Source organism: Cygnus olor, chromosome 2, assembly GCF_009769625.2.
Source record: "Cygnus olor isolate bCygOlo1 chromosome 2, bCygOlo1.pri.v2, whole genome shotgun sequence".
Taxonomy (NCBI): Eukaryota; Metazoa; Chordata; class Aves; order Anseriformes; family Anatidae; genus Cygnus; species Cygnus olor.
In genome coordinates, this window is record NC_049170.1 from 151,475,163 (window position 1) to 151,496,037 (window position 20,875).

The 20,875-nt window shown below is 40.5% G+C and overlaps 1 protein-coding gene across 9 annotated transcripts in view; it reads right to left on the reverse strand.

Moving 5' to 3' along the window:
* Nucleotides 1-20,875, reverse strand: part of ASAP1 (ArfGAP with SH3 domain, ankyrin repeat and PH domain 1) — a 147,638-nt gene that overhangs the window by 97,650 nt on the left and 29,113 nt on the right. For 4 of the 9 annotated variants that reach the window (XM_040547179.1, XM_040547182.1, XM_040547183.1 and 1 more), the window contains exon 3: nucleotides 19,726-19,855. In XM_040547179.1, coding sequence (XP_040403113.1) covers nucleotides 19,726-19,855 — 130 coding nt within the window. Of the gene's footprint in view, nucleotides 1-19,725; nucleotides 20,510-20,875 lie in introns of those variants that run through there. The other 5 variants (XM_040547181.1, XM_040547176.1, XM_040547180.1 and 2 more) reach the window with 3 other exon arrangements.

Below are 20,875 nucleotides of genomic sequence, written 5' to 3' on the forward strand. Positions count from 1 at the left end.
TGTCAAATTCAATTTTAAAATAACTTTACTGCTAAGTAGATGTCAACCCTACTTGGCAGGGTTTTGTGTTTGTTTTTAAGTTATAAACTGACTGTGGAATTTGTTTTCTATTTTGGAGATTTTTTTTTTTCAAATGACTGTATTTCATTTATCATTCATTCCTATCATGAAAATTGTAATTTTCATGAACTGGGTAAAGATCTTCAGATACATTGTTTACAATCCCCTTTAATTAAAGGCTAACAACCAGTAAATGCTATTCATTTAAAAAAAAAAAAATTACACACATGAAAGACAAGAATCCTTTGAAGATATGACTTCTCTTAAATAGCCCATACCGTTTCTGACTGGACAAAACCGTTCTCAGCTGCCCCAGGCATGCACTGTGACCTGTTGAGGTTACCCTGCTTCATAAAATGATTACACAACTAGGAACCTACTTTAGCCATCCTCCCGTCAGTCTCACAACCTAACCCTGGTATGGGTGTCTCCTCTGCTTCTGGCCCTAAGCTGAAACCGGGTAACTTCCTAGATGATGCTGATCTTCATTGGTACTGTTGCAATATTCTGACCTTCCATGCAAGCTCCTTCCTCTATTGCAGTTTCTTCTAACCTGTTCTGTAGGCATGCCTGGCACCTGGGCGTAGTACTGGCTTACCCACATTACTGGACACAGAAGTTAAAAATGTGAGGACTGGCGAAGAGTACGTATATTGAGACTGGGGTACAAAACAGAAAGGAAACACCAGGCACACTTATGCAAGCTAAAAATAATGAAGTAATAGTTTCTATTTGCTGTAAGCGACAGCTTGCAGGAATAACTACTCTCTCTTCCAAACTGATAATTTAGTTTAAATATGACAGCAACTGTAAAGTCCTGCTAATTTTACAAGGAAGAGGGTTAAAGGCAAATCCATTAGATCTAAAAACAAACCTATAAGAATATCTGAAAGCCAAACACTGAAATACATAAAACATGAACCGAAAATTTATTTACAGTTTACTATCAGAAGAAAAAACAAGAACACAGAACACGACATCAAAGCTGTAATGTTTGAAATACTGGCTTTAATGACTGCAGGTGGATAACCTATTCATCCACATGCAACTTTAATATTACTATGCTGTTAATAATAATTATAGCCCTTTGACTGAAACAGAAATAACACTAATATTAGAAAAACATCTCAATTTTTCTTTGCATTAAATTTATTCTCACATAACCCAGATTACAAATTTTCTAGTGTGTAGTAGCTTGTCTGGAAAGGAAAAGCTAAACAAGAAACAATTTCTCCTTTTACTTCCAATAAGAGACAGTATGACTGCAGTTTGCAAAGGAAATGACAAAAGCAACTTGATAAAGTAAACATCGCCTGGCACAGAAACAGAGCTACTCCCTAACGAACAAAGACTCACCCCAAAAGACTGTGCTTTCGGTATCTTTGGGCCTGACACAAATTCCCAGTTAAATCTAATGATACATTTTGCTGTCTCTGAAGAAAAAAAAAAAAAGCCATGTGCTGAAGATAACATGGAAGCATGAGGAACGTCATCTCCCTTTTTCATCTCCCAGAAGTGCATTACTTTACATTTCCAGCAAAATGCCACTTGTGGGGCAGAAAGGATCCTTTTGGGAATTTTTCTACATGCTTTAAAAGTGCCGGGTGAAATATCCAGCTCAGAAAACAAATATGCTGCTGGTGGAGACCTACAAACGCCCAGCCACCAGTAACAAAAACAAGCAATTGCTTTCTTCAGCAGCAAGAGCTGAGGAACTGACCCTTGCTATTGGACTGTCCAGTGCTGGCTGTGCTGGCATGCAAGGGAAGTGAGAAAAGCAGCCTGGGGAGAAGGGCAGTGGGCACCCCAGCTGAACACACCACTACCACTGGCTAGCTGGGAACTGGGTGACACCAGCAGAGTGGTTCACCTACCCTCTGATGAGGATTTGTAATGAAACAAAGAATAAACGCCTTGGTTAGCAAGTTAAGCACAGAGGAGTGCACCCTGTACTTCTTCCAGACCTACTACATGCAAATATAGAAAAAAAGTGAGGGAAAATATGCACAAAGGGAACGTGAAAAACCAAAGTCACCTTTTCCTATGACTAGCAGTGGCAGTCAGCTAAGTATTTTTAAACACCAGGTGATCTTCTCCGTTCCAAGCCTGGTAATCTATCCTTTCCCCCTGCTGAGAAGAGCAGGGGAGGCTTGCTCTTTCTTTCTGCCACGGGCAGAGCTTCACGCCAGCAGTGCCACCTCCACAGCCCGTGTCCCCATGTCACAACGCTTCTTGCAGTGCCGCCGAGAAAGTTTCCGCTTCCTCTGCAGGCGCTGCTGCGGTTGATAGAGGCTCCAGCAGCGCAAGAGTGCAGGCGCTGCCTGGCAGCAAGGTGCCGAGGTAAGGAGGGGAAAAAAAGCGAACAAAATATTCTGCGTAAAGACACAAAGACGACACTGGAAACAATTACGGGTTTTTTTGTGGTTTGCCTTTTTTTTTTTTTTTGGTAATTTAACTCATCTACGTAGGTAAGAGAAAAAGCAGTTGGTGTTAACCTTACCCCTCATTGCACCCGCACAATTCTCAGATGATGTAAGAAAGCACTTCACAGCATTTTCTCTGCAGCAGGATATTCTAACGTGAGAAGTGCTGTGTAATTTTCCACAGGGAAAGAATAAGAAGTTTCCTGACATTTTCAATATCAGCTTGAAGGACAGGGCCAATGCACAGGAAGCATATTCTCTCGTCCCATTTTGCTGGTGGATGACAGACGCTCTTCAAATAAATAAATAAAGAAATTTAGATGCTGATGTCTTCAGCATATCTCTAAGCTAAGACTCGTCCATAAGCATTCCAGTCGTGCACAGGCTGCCTGGTTAAAAGGTCTTTGTCCTTGAAAACGTGCCAGCCAGTTGGGTATTACCCCAGTTGTAACAGTTCACTTGGAAACACAAACCTTTTGGAAGTACATTAAAATTAAGTTCAGTGTGACATGAAACTCCTGCTGAAACACTATAAACATTTAGCTCCACCAAGTTAGTGCTTACATGTAATTTTCAATATGAGTGTTTCAGCAAGATATGTTGAAGGAGACTTTCTCCCTGATGAGCAGCTTCAAATCTTTGACAACAATATTTTAAGTGATTGTACCTAAGTAAATGAACGGTTGTCATTTCAAAAACATATCTCGTCAGAAAGACCACAATGGCAAAAGAGCCAGTAAAGGAGACTACTAAATGAAAACATCCTTCAACAAATTGTAGTCATGAGCAAATAAGGAAATTACACTAGTACTCTGCAAATTAAATGTTAAAAAAACCACACGGGGTGTTTATAATAACATTCTTCTAAAATACATAAACACTAGGATATTTTTCAAACGCACTGAAAGCAAAAACTTTGCCTTAATTCTGCTGTGCATCTTCTCTCACTTCAAACCAAGAAAGAAACTGAAAAACCATGGGGAGACATGGACCAAAACCAAAACACCAAAAACTTGAGTTCAGTGAAGAGATCTCTCAGGATGTGAGTCATTTAATATGCCTTGTCCACTTGTTTACTGGCAACCTATCTGACACGATCCATCTGAATTTCTAAAAATATCTAACAATGTTTATCACCAAAGAATCTTAAAAAAAAAAACAAAACACACAAACTGACAAGACATGAGGAGAAGCCATTCTTCTGGAGCAGTAACTTTTTTTTTTTTTAAATGAAATAGATACTAGAAATAAACTGCTGTTTTTTTCATTCAAGCAAGTCATCAGGAAGTAGTTCTATGATCCGTGCAGCTCAGCGTATCTGCAAATGACCTAGAAAAGGCTGTGAATGATGAAGTACCAAGAGGGTAAGTTTAGATTAGATATAAGGAGGAAATTCTTCACTCAGAGGGTGGTGAGGCACTGGCACAGGCTGCCCAGAGAAGCTGGGGATGCCCCATCCCTGACAGTGCTCAAAGCCAGGCTGGATGGGGCTTTGGGCAGCCTGGTCTGGTGGGAGGTGTCCCTGCCCGTGGCAGGGGTTTGGAACCAGATGGGCTTTAAGGTCCCTTCCAACCCAAAACCACTCTATAATTTTAAGAGTTTTTCTGAACCATTCCTTGAATACTCAGGAACTACAAGGACATCAAATCAGCATACTGCAAGTCATCAGGGATGGAATAACAGCAGCAGAAATGGCATCATTACACCAACGTGCAAGCTCACAGGACATCTATAGTTTGTTCTTTGTATCTCAAAGAGGCAAACGTAAAGGGGAATAAAGGAAGGCAGCCCAGCTGACCTAAACTAGGGAGACATTTCCCAAGAGAGATGAGTTTAAACATACATACGCTAAGATTCTTCAACCTCAAGAAGAAATGTAGAACAAGAGAGGCCTAAAATCTGGAAGGCATACAAGAAAAAAGGGAACGATCTCTTATTTTCACATGCTACACAAATTAGGGACTTCAAATGTTACCATCAATATGCAGGCTTCATTTAAAAGTCCACCTTTTCCCCTAAGCAACATTGAGGTAAACCATGAAGTTTAGGTTGTCACAGACACTAACAGTTCTTTCTGAACCCTAGTAATTAGTAACAGTGAAATCTAAAACATCGGTATGTTGAATAGCTCATCACCTTCATCTCAGGAAGTTTCTGATCTGAAAACTGTTAGAAGAGCATCACAGTAAGTTTCTCTGTTCTTCGTGTTCTTCCCAACGCATACGCTATTGATCTCTGATTGTCAAGAGGCAGGATACTGAGTTAGGGGAACTCATGGCTTGATTCAGCAGGGTAGTTGTTTCTGGTGAAAACTTGACAGCCTAGAAAACTTTTGAGAAAAGTTTGTGCAAACAAATTGTTTTTACTGTTTCAGCCATACCAGTTCAAAAGTGTTTCTCAACTCACTCACTGCATTTTAATTCCTACCAATTCATCTTTCTTGTTTGCTAATGCAGGTGGATCTCATTTATGTAAACCAGTGAGCTTGAAAATCTTTATGTTGAAGCAGCTTTGAAAATGGAAAGCAGATTAAAAATTATAACTTAAAAATTGTAACAGTTCAGTGGGTCATAGATTGACCATTAGAACATACTCATCAGCAAACAGAATCTGCAAAGTTACAAATATTTTTAATACCTTCAAAATAAAAGCACTTTGTAAAGTGCTATATATATGTAAAGGGTTGTTATACAAGTATTTTGGAGTCCTTGCTACAAGGGCTGAAGCATTTAAAAGCCTTTCACATAAATTTGAGAGGGGCCCGATGTTACGTGATATCAGTAAGGATGATGAAAGATACAACAGAAGGATGGAAAATTGTGTGAAAAACACCAACACCAATGTAAATCTAAGTCAGCAAAAGAAAGGATATTTCTCCTTGTAAGAATTTAACTTTTACGTTCAGTAGCAAATCCACTTAAGTCTTAAATAAATCTTGCACATGTAATGAAACTGTTCACCACTGGCCATAAATTGGTACCTTCCAAGTGTTCCAGTCAGATCCTTCCTTTATATTCACTACAATGTTCTGCCCCATATCAGAGAGGAATTTCATATAACTTCAATATAGAGGAACGCTCAAGTTTAATCATGGTGAAGTTTTAAAACATAGCTTCATTTTTCCTTAGCTAAAATTAAAATGAGGGGTGGGTGGGTGTTTTGGTTTTTGCCTCCAACATCCTGGAGCAATAGCATGCTGCTTCAGCTCACTAAGTACTAAGCTGTATGCAGTCCCTAGCATTTCCTGGAACATGATCATAATGCGGAGGTAGAGAATGAAAGATTATATTTCATCATCCACCTTGTGCAGGTTTTTTTGGAGAGCAGGGTTCCAGACAGCACAACCCATTATACCAATACATCATACACAGTTTAGCAGTGCATCACTTGGTCTGCCTTTGACCTGTCATTCTCCTGTCTGCATTTTTGTTTTTCTAGACAAGCTATCTTTTCAACCCACATTTTCTTCTATCCCACTGTCAGCTCCTATTAAAAGGAAAGAAGAAAAAAATGCTTCAAAGGCTGCAAACTCGATGTGGCAGAACAGTACATCCAAATCAGGCTCTAAAGGCCATCCACAACACACAAACTATGCATTTGTCCACGTTTATTTTTAGCACCTAAGTAGGGCTTCAAACTCAACTGAAAGTTTCTTACAAAGGCTCAAAACAGATCTGAAGGTTAAATCGTAACACTGAAGCCTGACACAAATGTAACTATTAATTCCCAGAAGCTGATTTGAGCCCACAGTGTAAAACTGAGAACCTGTACTGCCCCAAACACAGCTTGACTTTAAGGTCCAGGAGGGAAGCGACGTGCCAGGGGCCACACTTACTCTTTGTGCACCAGCCTGATTCCAATGAAATGCCTATCCCAACGAGGAGAGCGCGCTGATCCTCTGCTTGCCTCGCTTAGCAGGCCAGAAACAGAAAAGCAGCAATTGTATTCAGACAGCAGCCCTGTACCGATGCCTACGTGTATTTTACACTCACACAAGGGGTAGAACAACGAGGTTAATGAACACAGAAGCCTGACCGCGGGCTCCATTCACATCTTCCTCATTACCACGTAACACACACACTGCCTCTAAGAGACCACGTGCCTCTGTTTTAACTTTGCCTTGGCCCATCCTGTATACAGGCTGGGTGGTGGTGTGTGAATGAACACGGGTTGTTTTTTATAACCATTTTCCAGCTACGCTGATCATACTCTCATTGGCTTGCACTCTTCTTCCTTCCTGTTAAAGCTTCATGATATTCAAACGCTGCTCTGAAAACAGAAATATTAAATTTTCTCCTGCAGTTTTAGGATGCTCCTATAATCTCACAGCTTTACAAGCATGACTGAATTTGCCTGTACCTATGTCAAAAACAGTAAAATTATAGGTTAGGTTTAAAAGCTCCCATTAACGTTAAGTACCCAGTACACAGACATTTCTTAACATTTTATGCTTTCAGTGAATACAATTAGTTGTCTTCAGGTGGAGACCTCAATATTCTCTCCGTTCAATTAGACTACTCAACTTTTAAGCAAACTCTCAGAAGGAAAAGAAAAAAAGCAAATTACTGGCACCTTGGAAGGTGTCTTGCTTACATCACTTTTCAAATATCTCAGGCAAATTCATTAACTGGACCCATGTCTCCAGCATTTGATTGTTTTAATCAAGAATTCTTCATTTCTTCTTCCTGTAACTGCCTGCTTCATATCCAGGTTTTAAGGCCAGACAGGAAACAACGCTAAAAAACTCTTACAGATTATATAAACAATAGTTCACAATTCACACCATCAAAATGTCCTGTTTAACCATTTTAGTTTACCTAAACCTGTGTTTAGGGTGATATAATGAAGACGATAGCAATTTATTTATATACATGTAATATAATAACAATAACTAAGATTAATCAAGTTTAAATTCTCAATGATGGTCAAGCTGTAACTCCCCGTGTAGATGATTCCCACAGACGCACCCTGAACTCTCCATGTGGCGGAGCTGCCCAGCAGGTTGGCAGCACAACGCATGCCCACGCTGACTGGGAAGTCCTTCCAGCCCTGCACCAGGTGGTAACACATTCAAACTCTAATGCTCAGGAATCACAAATAGCTATCACGTTTCTTGCGCATAAAAGTAAATGGAGGTACCTGTAGAGAATGTATTAAAACCTCAAGCAAAGCTCCAGCTCTGCTTCGTGCTGCTATACAACCAGCAAAGTTCAGGTTTTCTTCCTCTGCCGCACAGATGATAGGACTGTTTCATCATTATAGATTCATGTATCAACTTGATGAAAGATATTCAAAATGCCTTATTAAGTCATAAATCACCACCAGAAGTTAAAGCAGAAGGCTAACGAACAAAGGCCCAGCCTGCATGTTTATACACTGAGCAAAACTGTTTTGTCAGAGAGGAGGCATCCATCCAAATATCACTGTCACAATACAGCTACCAGCAGACAGTCACCATCCCATCCAGCAGTTCACCCTTATCGTTTGAGTCATAAAATCAATGGTTTCACAGTAAACCCCAAGTCAATCATTATTTCATTGCTCTATACCATGAACTATGCTCAGCACCTAGCCGGATTCCCTGCATTTTCTCTCCTCATTTCCCTTTTGTTTTTTTCCCCAAGGCAAATGTGCACACACAAAAGACATGGTTAGATTGTTATAAAAAATAGTCACACTATGCAATGCTCCCTGCAAAACAAACAAGACCATCCTAATAAATACTTCTACACATCAATTTTATTGCATGGTTATCTTAGGATATGCAGGCAGTACACACTTCTGGACCCAAAGCACCATTACTTGTAGGAATAAGCTATATGACATGAAGCAATATAGACAGTGACAGAAAAAAGGAAAAAGGTAAGACAGCTTTTTATTGTTACTGTCAGAAGACAGCAATAGAGAACAAAAATAAATCCAATAAAGTTGAAAGGGAATGCACAAAGGCAGATAATATTTGTAACTAGGTTTGGCCTGCCACAAAAACATTAAAGCCATGGAACAACGTCCACAAATGTTGTAAGATCCAAAAAAGACAGTAGCTGCTTCCATATTTAGAATATGCGTGATATTCACTGATTCAATTTAAAGGAAGCTGCTTTGCTGCAACTTGTTGCCCAATTAAATAAGATGAGCAAAACAGGAAGCTATACTGAACTACAAATGAGCTCAGCAAACAGACGGGGCTTTGCTAAGGTTACAGATATTATAACCCTGTTACAGATATTTTAACCAGAACCTACCATATCCTATATGCATGGAAAAAGATTATTTTTGAAGAAGCTGTCCTAGACGTGCTGAAACAAAGAGAGCAAGGAAGCGTTCGAAGAACTCCAACTGGAATGGAGAGACGAGGAAAGGCAGGCAGTGAATCTGAGGGTCTGAGTCAGCAGCATCTATGACAAAGAGCTTAATTAACCTCCAAAGTGTCAGCAAAGAAATAAATCGCATTTCTTCTCACGTTTTCCCTGCCAGTTTATACAGCAGCTCCTTCCAAGCACTTTCGGTGAAAGCAATACTAGTTTGGCAACAACATCAGCACCAAAGGGCTATAAACATTTCTTAAAAGGGAGGTGGTGAGAGAACTAGCATCCTCTTCCCCACAGCTGTATTGGTGAGCCGACAATATTTTGGTACACAAGCTCCTGCAGGTGACCCCCAAAGAGATGCTATTTCTCTTACATGCTTAAATCACATCAGCTCTTAAACACCAGTATTTTTTCCAAGTCTGTACAGACAGCCCTGGTATCCTAACACTGAAAAAAAAAATTTGAATAGGTCTTCACATCAAAGAGCCTCTGCAGGATTCTTTCAACCCTCCTAGAAAGGGCTACAAGATGAAAAAACAATCCTCCCCCAAAAAAGCAAACAAAAAACCAGTGCAGGTACTGCAAACATGACAACATAGGACAAACTACAACATATCCCTCTGGTTTGCAAAACTCAAAATGATTTTGCCTAAGTAATTTTCCCTAAGCCATATCATAAAAGCCTTAATTTTTATAAGTTCTCATACCAAGAACTATTTGTAAAAGAAATCAAAGCATTGTTTACAAGGTTAGGAAGATGTAGTATGCAAGACCAGTTTTACAGTTAAAACCTTCAAGGCAACTTCATTCAACTTTCTCTTTAAAGTTGGCAGAAGCCTTAAGGTCACGTGATTTAATGTCCTGTTAATTAGGCATAGTCAGTGATACTCGCTGTCTGCTATACTGAGCTCCATTTGAATGGCTAACGAATAGTGTAAACACTCTCCTAGGGTAAGAGGTTGGATTAGACAACAGACTTAGGATATTCCACTTGCGCTGGCAAAGCACCATCCCTCTTTTAGTTTTTCTCATTTCCCCATAATTCTGACACTTTGTGAGGGTAGGAAAAAACAAAACACAGCCAGCAAGAACATCAGTATGTCAGTACACCTTACATTAAACCACCTCCTTAAAAATTCCTAGTTAAAAGTTTCAAGAACACTAACCAGCAGCGCTGTGCATTACAAGAACACAAGGACGGACGATCACGGTCCTGCATACTCCCAACGTGACACACACATCCCCATCTGCTATACTTTACAGACCACTTTTCTTGAGTTTCCAGACAACATCCTCACGGATTGCTCAACAAGTCAAGGGACTTTAACTTCCCAGACCCACCCCAGCCTCATTCAACTTCATGAAACTTGAATTTTAATAAACTGTCTCACTGCAATGACAATTAACAAATAGCTTTTGAAGGCCATAAGCAAACACACTGTCACCACCGAATAAAAACATAGCTTATTTTAACCTTCCCATTCCATTTTTCTAGCAGCTGTCCACACTTCCTTGACATACATCAGACAACCCAACAGCTCAACTACTTCCAACGCCCACTTAGAGGCAAGCAGTGCTACTAAAAGCTTCATAATACTACATGCCACCTTCAGGACTAAGTACTACCTAGACCAGCACTACAAAGACATCATGCAATCCAAATTTGAGTATGGCAAAAGTATCTCTTCTCCAGAAAATGTGTAATAACCCAAGTATTGCTTGGACAAAAATAGTCTTCATTAGCTAAAAGCTGAAGTATCTTAGAAACTCAAGTTTCTACACCAGCAGTAACACAATCTCAGCCTCCTAAGACAACCTGAATATAACTAATACAAATTCTGTCAATTGCAGTGTAGTCACTGAGGTTTAAACACTGAAATTAATAAGACAGTTAAAGTAAAATACGGAACTTTGACATAGATATATGAGGAGCAGAGCAGCACAAAAATGTTACAGGAATCTCGCAATCATTAGGGGGTTTCAAACTTGTTTTAAAGACATGAAGACTTACCAACCTAACTCCTAATAGCGTCATAACAAGCTCAAACTCTCCTGGCAAACATCTTGCTGTATGTTCTCCTCTCCCACCCTCCCACCCCTAAGAAAGTTTTTTTGGAACGCTATGGAAAAGACTAAGTTTCCTAACAAGAATGCACCTTCAAAAGTTTCCCTCTTCAATCCCAAATTCTTGCTTCGTGAATCTCAAAAATCAAAAGATAATTCTCCTGAAAAGCAAACTATAAGAGAAATTACTGTACTAAATTCAAGGAGGGTGCTCTAGAACACAAAAATCAGATCATTTTCTTCATAGAAGTTAAACCAGCAGAGCAATAATTAAGCTGCAACATAATCATCACTTTGCAGAATAAATTAGGTGACTTTCTACAAATGCAGGTTGATCATTTAAAAAAAAACAAAAAACTTCATCTTTGTCAAACACTCAACAACTATTGAAAGCAGTCTTAAAAAAATCATATCCCCCCTCCCCAGTTTCATAAACTTTGTGAAATACAGATTCTTAAAAATGTGATCTCCATAATATCCTCTCCCCTCTAATTGAGTAGTCTGTCATTGAAGGAAGAAGTTACCAACCTTGCTTCCATTAGTTTCATTAGGTTTAAACATGTTTTTGCCAAAAACAAGCTCAGTGTAAACTGTTAGTTGAAAAACACAAAAACACATTCATGAAGCTAAGTAACCAATTTATTCTGGCTGCATATTTTCTAAAAGATTAAGTGATGCAGCCCAAAAAATTTTAAGGAGGACTACATTTACCACCAAACAACTTTACGGAGGACTACATTTACCATCAAGTGGAGTTTTGGAAGTCTCTGAGGCCAGAAATTCCAGCCTGTCCAGGCAGCTGTTCACCGGTCTCACGATTCAAAAAAAAGACAAACAAATCCAAAAACCAAAGACCCCCCACATTAATCAGATTTCCCAGCTTCCCCGTTTCCTCCCATTACACCCCTGAAGACAGCGATAACGGCCTACCCTTAGCCTTGTAAGGTTGGGGAGGCCAGCATGAGGATGACCTTCGCCACCCCAAGAACACAGTGCAAACCCATGTTCACCTTGTCATCCACCTGCATCCAAGGATTTTTTTTTCAAGCTTTTTTTTTTTCTTGGAAAGCTGCCTCCTAGCCAGCCCCAGCCCAACCTGGTGCTTAGGGACACGGTTTAATGGGTGACATTGGTAGTAGGGTGATGGTTGGACCAGATGATCTTGAAAGTCTTTTCCAACCTTAATGATTCTATGAATTCTATTTTTTTCCTGGTGCAGGGCTTCATGTTTTTCTTCACTGAACTCCCCCAGGTTCCTCCTGTCAGGCTCCTCCAAATGGTGACTGCCTTCCAGCGTATCGACCAACTTGGCACCATCCAAATGTGCTTGCTGGAGACCACACTCCCGCTCATCATCGATGAGAGTCACTAAGTCGTACTGGCCCCGGAACTGGTCCTGGAGGGATGCCACCAGATGGACTTTGCTTCACTGATCACCAGCCCCTGGGCTTGGCAATCCAGTCAACTCCCCACACGCCCTAATGCCATCTTACCTGGTCCGTATCTCACCAATCTGGACAGGAAGACATGATAGCAGACTTGTCAAAGGCCTTGCAGGCCTTTGCAGAAAGGTATTTCCAGCATCAAATTATATTTTGAATTCTTAGGCGAGGGAAAAAAAAAAAAAAAAAAAAAGATCCCTGGCACTTACATTGTAGAAATATTTCTAGCTTAACAAGCTAAGACTCCATTACCCTACTAATGAACACAAATTTGTGCACCAAAAAGACTTCTGTATTTCTCCTGATAACAAACGTAATAAGAAGGATAAAAATAACTAAGGTCAAGATAGAGGTGGCGATTAAAAAGGGGACAAAAAAAAAGCATACAACCTCTGGCTTAACCGTAGGAATGACCTTCAGGCCTGTCCTTTCACCAGAGTGAAAGAGAGACTGTGTGTGTGTGGCCATGTGGTCCCAACAGGGTTTTGTTGCTTTTTCACAGAAGCCTTAAAGAAAAAGTTTCCCATATTCATCACAATTAAATCCACTGTTGTCCTCAAAAATCTCACTTGCCACACTGCTCGTACAAAACGTCAGCATTAGCCCACAGGTATTTAAAAACCCATACACACAATGCAGATCGATACTGTCACTTTGGAAATAGAATATAACTGTTTGCTACACTTTTGAGCAGGGACTCGACTTTCAGCTGTATTCCTTCAGGAAATAAAACCCCTGCTATCATCTCCGGAGTTTCTCTTTCACACTCACCAATAACGTTTAGGCCTCTTGGCCAGCATCAATCAAACCTGACAAAATAGTCCCCAAGATCAGTACCAGAGCACATTATTAACTGGATTCTGAAAAGTTTCCCCTGAAATATAAAAATGTGCTGTTGGTTTAGGACACTTTTTCAGAACATTTTTTATATCGCCTACCTCTGCGCCTTACAATACTAATAATTAGTAGTTTGGGCTTGATTCTGCCTCACAATCTTGTTGCAAGGTATTTCATTCGAAGTCAGAAGTTACATTCTTACAGCTCTCTCCTGTAAATTTGTTTCATATTTGTTTTAAAGAATTATTGCCTAACACTTCCATTCACTATTTTAGAAGTCACAATAGTTAGCAAATGAAATCAGTCAATGCAGTTCTGTTTCAAATCATTCACTTTCAGTCTTTCAGTGATGCCATGGCTGGATTTAAAACATTCTTTTCTATTTTAAAAAAAAAAAAAGAGTACCTTTTTTCCCTTTTCTTGTTTTTAGTAACAGAAGACCATTTCACTAGACTTCAGTCTGCATGCGAGAACCAACTTTAAGTCATGTAACTTTAAGCGGCTCTCTTCTCGGCGAGGGCTCGACGTAGAGCCCAAGTTCCCATGACTACATGCTACACACTCCGTTGGGATTTATCTGAGCAGCATACTGAGCAGAGGGCACCAAAGATCACCTTCACAGTTTCCTAACTGATGAGCAAACATGAAGACGCCTGTTGGGAGTTCAAAAAAAAAAAAAAAGAGGCAGTACTTCTCTAAAAAACATATGAGCTACCTACCACAAAGTTATAAGTATTTTCGAAAGTGTGCCTAGAATGTATATAAAATCTCAGAAGGCAAAGCTAATTAATCTGCCATGACTGAGACTTTGACTTACGGAGATACCGAGAAAGTTTTCCTGTTTTTTTCCCCCATTGCATCAGTCAAATTAGGTAAAAGGAGATTGCCTGCTTATTGTAATCAATTGTTTCAACTACTATCAAACAAAGGGTAAAAACCAATTTCACACTAGACGAAAAAGATCCTTAGCATCTAAACGTAAGAGCATCCTCAACTTCATTTTTATGAAACGTGCTATTGTAAATATGGGATGTTGCTGTCAATATTATCTCTTTCTTCACATCTTCAGTATCATGACCAGGAGTCACTCCCCATGAGCAGTCACTGTGGCCTCTGTTTATATTTTAGAGCACTCAATTACCCATTTTTACTTCTTTGGTGCAATTTGCCATTCAGTGTAAGAACAGCAGTCATTATGCTAAACTTCACTTATTGGCCAAGAAATTTTTTTTGTGTGTCTGTTTCTTCTAGGACAGTCTGCCACCGAAAGCATACTTCTTCGAAAACTGAAGGTTGCTTATGACCAGTTACACAAGAACCAGATCTTGAGTACAAAGCTCCCTGTGGTGCAAGACTGTTTCTAACTGCCATGTATAAAACGTTATGAGGTTTGGAAAAGCTGGCTTTAGGTCTGTTGCTGCTGGAGTCTCTTGGATTCTTTTTAATTATTTTATAAAAAATAAAGAACCAAAATGTTATGACTTATCTGTTGCAGTTATATACAGATGACCCTTCAATGGAAACTAGTGATAGAAACAAAAGAAAACAACCTTTCACTTCAGACATAAAATAGATCTTACCAGCACAGGCTAATGAACAAAATCTCTGCAGATTGCCAACTAAAACAGAAAGCTGACTTAGAAACAAAACGCTACTGCTCTCTTGTGTGGTTCCATCTGCCTCCCTTGATAGAGTATCTCTTTGCTTAAAAATGAGCTTACGTCAGAAAAGCATAAAATCACGGTAGATCAACTGACCATATAGCAGTTTTAGTGCTAACTAGAGCTACATGTTTCAAGAAAATCACGAGCAGGCAGAAACCCAGATCCCTTACCCTTGTCCTACAAGTCTTTCCATGCATTAGACTAAGGAAATCTCACAAAAACTGAAGCATGAAGGGAAAGTTACACATAGGAAACTACAAAGAAAGGCTATACACTAAAAAACAACCAAACAAAAAACCCCACACACAAACAAGAACACGTTCCCAACTCTAACCTTACGTAAGTGTCCGTGATGATGAAGCACACTGAGAAATCTTCTCCCTTCGAGTTATGTTAGATTATACCAAACTGGCACTGTGAACAACAGCATCGATCATTTGGCTCCGGCTCAGCCTAACGCAATTACTTCACTGATGCAGCATGCATCTGTTACAAGACCAGTCCACACCAACAGATCTTCCAACCTTAGCAGATCAGCACAGTGGAAAACAAAATAAGCAACAGGCATTGGATTATTTTTTTTTTTTTTAAACATATCTGCAGCCACATTTTGTATTCCACTCATCAGTTAAATATTTATTAACAAACGTATGACAAGACCTAGCTGTCAGAAAGCGTACTTTCCGTTTCCAACTACTCAATGAAGAGCAAAAAAAGAAAAATAACACTATTGAAGATGCTCAAGTAGTACAGGAGCACAGTAGTAAAACAAGCATCAGAAACAACTGTGGCTGTTCCTTGTTGCACCAGCAGCTTCCAAATGATCCAGATACTGCAACTTCTTATCTAGCCAACCTGCCTAAAGGCAACTTCAGCATTTAAGCTTAACCTATGTATTTCATGACAATCCTACAACACAACTGCTTTAGAACAGGCTGGTCATGATAACTGAGTTATCCTCCATGTGCAAAGACATCCTTTCAGCTGGAGCTGGGACACAGTGAGATGGTTATCAAGACAGTCTCGTGGAGATCCCACACGTGCAGCACTTATTCTCTGAACAGATGTCATCATTACCTAAAAATCCAAACTAGCTCACGCAGTAATATCAACTCAGGGATTAAAATCCACTCTTCAAAAATCTATCTGAGTAACAAATCATGGAACGACTGCAAATATAAAAACACGTTTGGTAAGAACAAAGCAGAAGCTATTATTTTAAGATGCTGCATCAGTGATCTGTCTATACCATCTTAGGACTTCCACAATTGGATTGTTTTCTAAGTGATTAACCACCCATTTAGATAATCCACCTCTTTATGGGAACGGTATTATAAAAGCTTCTCCCACTTTCATGCAGAAATATGAAGTTAAAAAATGTCTTCATCATACAAATGTAATGCTGTACTACAGAAAACAACACAGAAAGGAGCAAAGATTTCAGTTTCTCTTGAATTAGACTACAATATATGGTTTTGTTCCTTCCCCTTGGGGTTTGAAAAGAACTCATTATTTTAGCATTAGAAAGAATGAACTTTAAAATCTGTGTTTACTGATGGCCAACAGATAACACTCACACTTAAAGAAAAGTTATGATTAAAATATTTCTTGTGGCTCTTTGGTAATTACTCAAGTAGTAGATTCCTAACCCCAGCTACAAAGCTGACAGGGTCTTTTTGTTGTTGTTGCTCTGGTGCAACTGGATGACAAAAAGAGTTTTGTCTCTTTAGAAGAAAAAAAAACAAACTTGCAAACTTTCAAAAGTTTCAATAGTTTAAACAGTGTGAAACCTTTCTAGTCAATCTGCTACCTACTAGCGTGTACTTACTATTTTCTCCTTTGAGAACATTACAACAGATTTGAGTAAAGTTTAGTTTTACTATTTAAAAATAAGTCACACTGAACTCTTTTCAGAAAATCCTTCCTGGGCTCCTGATGTTTTGAGGTATGCCTTTGTATTTTGTCGGGCTTTCCAAAGACTTACCAAAAACCTAAGGAGTCTTAATTAGTGAAAATGCCTGCTCTGATACTTTACCTGAAACTTGTCCCAAAATTGCATCTAACTGGATCCAAAGTCTAATCTGAAAAGAATCATATCTGAAGAGAGTCGTAACTAGGAGAGAATATGCATCGATCTACCTAGAGAGCTGAATAAACTGTACTTCTATTGGAAGAAAGACAAGTGAAAAAAAAAAAAAAACAACAGCAGTTGATTCCATCATCTACTTTATTATTTCAGAAAACTTACTAATTGTGATTAAGGTACAGTAAATTCACAATCCTGTGGTGCCTTCATAGAACTAGATACAGACGCACATACACATAAACATGCAAACAACTATTTCTTTTTTTGTCACATTCTTAATGAAAAGGTGGTTTAGATCTTATCACTGATCTGAGCTACAGCAAGAACTACCTCGGACTGAAAGGCCATGAAACAGATCCAACTTCTGTTAATCTGTTTAATTTCCCTAGTGTTTCAGTTCATAAAATAGTTTTAGTTCTGTCTTATTTAGAATAAAGAAAATAATTTGTTTATCCAAAAATGACCTTACAGTCTCTGGGGTAGGGGCAGCTTGTTTTGAATTATGTTCACTTTAAATGGAGCTAAGAGACTTCATACTGCAGAGCCCTAACAGCACAGAGCTTGACATTGTCTGCAAAAGCCTACTGAGGCTCCAACCCACATGCAACATTAGGTTAAAAATCAAACAGCTAAAAGGATGGGATCATCCTGTTTGCGTTAATATAGTGGGCTCAGAATTGAAGTTCAGGAGCTGCTTGAAGAGCTCTTCAGTCATCCACGATGCACGGACAATAGCAGCTGTAATAAGAACCACATAACAGCCACTTCAACCGTTCAATTTCAATCCACTGTTTCATATGAATCACAGCCTTGGGTAAGCAGATGTACAGAAACCAACGCAGCTTTAAAGTAGCACCAGGAGAACTGCGTATGCAAGCTACAACTACAGTAAAGCCATACAGTCAAAGACTGTAATGGAGCACATCACTCGCCACATTCTGCCCATCTGCATTTCTTCATGCAAATTAATACAGATGAATTTGGGAGAGTTGCAGGTCTTTTGCAGTACCTATCAGCAAAGTATATCTGTATCGTTTCCCGTTAAGTAAAGCTTTCCTATACTGACAGATAATCAAAAAACACAACCCAAGTCCAGAATAAATTTAAGCAGCAGACATTAAATAGAGCAGACAAAATAGTTGCAAAAAAGAAATGTATGAAATAACGCAAGCACTAGAAGCACCCAGTATTCTCTTCTGCTCTGATTTATTACTATCAAATTCAACATTAAAACTTTGAAAATACACACAACCCACAGAAATGGTACAAAAAAAACCCAACTGTATTTGTCTTCTATATTTAAACTGCCCTCATTTGGTTTTATTTGGAAGGGCATTACAACATTATTACACTCTGAGTGTATCTCCCAAACTATGAATGCATTTTACTGTATTCTTACCCTGAAAGTCACCAGTGATGGGAGAATGCACATTTAACTCTATGAATGCTGTCGTCAGTACTAGCAAACACAGAGTGGCTGTACCTATTCCACATAGTTAAGACCAGGGGGCAGCAATACTGTCAAACACTAAACAGGTTGATTTCTCACAAGTCTACAAGCAACCATGGCCTAGTTACAGAAAAAAGCAGTTATAGGTATGGAAAAAAGTTGCTGAAGTTAGTCAAAGTTATGTAATTTTTTAAAAGTAAGACACATGATTTTAAACGCAATCTCTCAGCCATTCTATTACCTAGTCAGTTTCTGTAAACAACAGCACTAGGAAAATTTTGAACAGAGAAACTTTTTCTACCAAGCCAATATTAAGACATCTTAGTCCTATGGAATCAGATTTCCCATTTCCAGGACCACCAGAAGAACGCCATGATCAATATCCTTTCCTCGCATGTCAAATACTTTGCTCCTACCAACACATTCAGCAAAACTAAAAAGAACCTGAAATCCATCTCCAAGACAGGCACTGGCTCCTCAAGTATCGACAGATACTTGTCAAACTGAAAGCATAATCCAAAGCGAGAACATACTGTGGTTTATGAAGCAACAGCAAAAAACTGTCTTCTTCCAGTGTCATTATGCTAGAACCTTCAACCAAGTGCAGGGTAAGAGATGAGCTACACTTAAAAAAAAAAAAAAAAAAAAGTCCTTTGGAAGACTTTTCCTCACAGCTGCTGACCTAGTCCCTAAGAAATCTCATTGAAGCCTCAAATAGGAAGCAATAGCCTGATACCCCATAGAAAACAGCTCTGTAACTTTGCCTTTAACACATACGCTCCTTGACAGTGAAGCATGATGGACATTTAAATGACACTAATAATAAGCAAAAAAAAACAACGCTGAGGCTTCAAGGTTGAGATGATGAGACAATCTGACCGCTTCTACTGCATTATTTTGCTCTCCTTCTACCACTTACTTCATTTTCCTCTCTCCAAATGTATCCCTCCATCCTCCACCTCAGTTCTCAAAGTCTCCCTCCAGGTTTCTGCGGTCGGATTTCTGCGTTGCCTTGATCTAATGACTAGGGGAAACCTCTCATCCTCCCAAACCGAATTCATCCTTTCTCCACACTTTTTCCCTGCTGCAACAGCCGCCAGCACCAAGAGCACGAAGAAGTACGATGCTGGCACCTAAGTTCCAGCAGCCGCTCCGTGCGTTGATCTTTGGGATGTCAGGGCAGGAAAGCTTTCTGCAACTGGCTCAACACAAGCGCAAAGTCCCACGATTAAAAGAGCAGAAGAGATTACACGCACACCAATGCCTCCAGCTCCCGTGGATTTGGGCTGCAACCGCTGCCCCGTCCTGATGCTCCTTAGGAAAGCTAAAACATGAAAAAAGAAAAAAAAAAAAAAAAAAAGGGGGGGAGAGCAGCGAGGCTCGGTTACCTCTTCCAGCAGCGTGACCGTGTTCCTGCAGTTCTGCAAGCGGGTGGTGAAGCTGGAGGTGGTCGGGGAGTTGTAATCCTCGGTGGTCTCGGCGATGAACTCCGACACGGTGATCTGGTCCGGCATGATCCTGGGGAGGCACACCGATCCGGCGGGGGGGGGGGGGGGGGGGAGCCAAGTTTTGGGGGGAAAATGAGGGTAAACGGGGGAAAAAAAAAAAAAAAAAAAAAAAGCAGAGGGAAGATGTTAAGAGGCGGCAGAGCCCCGCAGCATCAAGGCGGCTGAGTCGCAGGGAGAGGCTGAGCCTCCTCGCCCCCCACACCCTCCTCCTCCTCTTCTTCCTCCTCCCGGGCAGGAGGCGAAGGGGGGCGAGGCCCCGCCGGTGGGGAGCAGCTCCCCTCGGCTGCCTGCGGGGCCGGGGCCGCCTCTGAGGAGCGGGAGGAGGAGGACGAGGAGGAGGAGAAGAGAGGAGGAGGAGGGAGGGGAGGAAGGCGGGAGGGCAGCAACACCCGCCGCGCTCAGCCCCTTTTCCCCCCTCCCTCCGCCCCTCGCTTGTCCCCGAGCTGAGCTTGGGGCTCGGGCGGGAGGAGGAGGAGGAGGAGGAAGAGGAGGAGAAGGGACAGGGACAGGGGTATGGCGGCGGGAGCTGGCGACACGGAGGGGGGGGGGGGGCTCCGCCGCCGCTGACAGTCACCGGGGAGCCGCACGCGCTGCCCTGCGCCCGCCCGCACCCGTTACGTGGGCCAACGAGGAAGTGCTCGGCGCAGGCGCGCCCGCCCGCCTCGCCCCCTGCCGGGGGGGGGGGAGGGAGGTGGGTTTAAAATTAAAATGTTTTTAAGTTTAACATCGAAATGTTATTAACATCGACGTTAAACGAAAAGGCGGCGTGGGGGGAGCACGCGCGCGAGCGGTGGGTTTCTGAGTGAAAGTAAATAGGTAAATAAATACTGACTATTAAAATATGAACTATATAACTGATGGAGGGGAATTAATGGCAAATAAATGCTAACTGTATAAAGATAAATATTAACCATATAACTAATACATGGAAATTAATGGCTTAATATGATCGATCGTTAATGATTTTTAATTAATAAGATCAATAATGAATGACTTAATTAATAATAATAATAACTGCTGGCTGACTGCT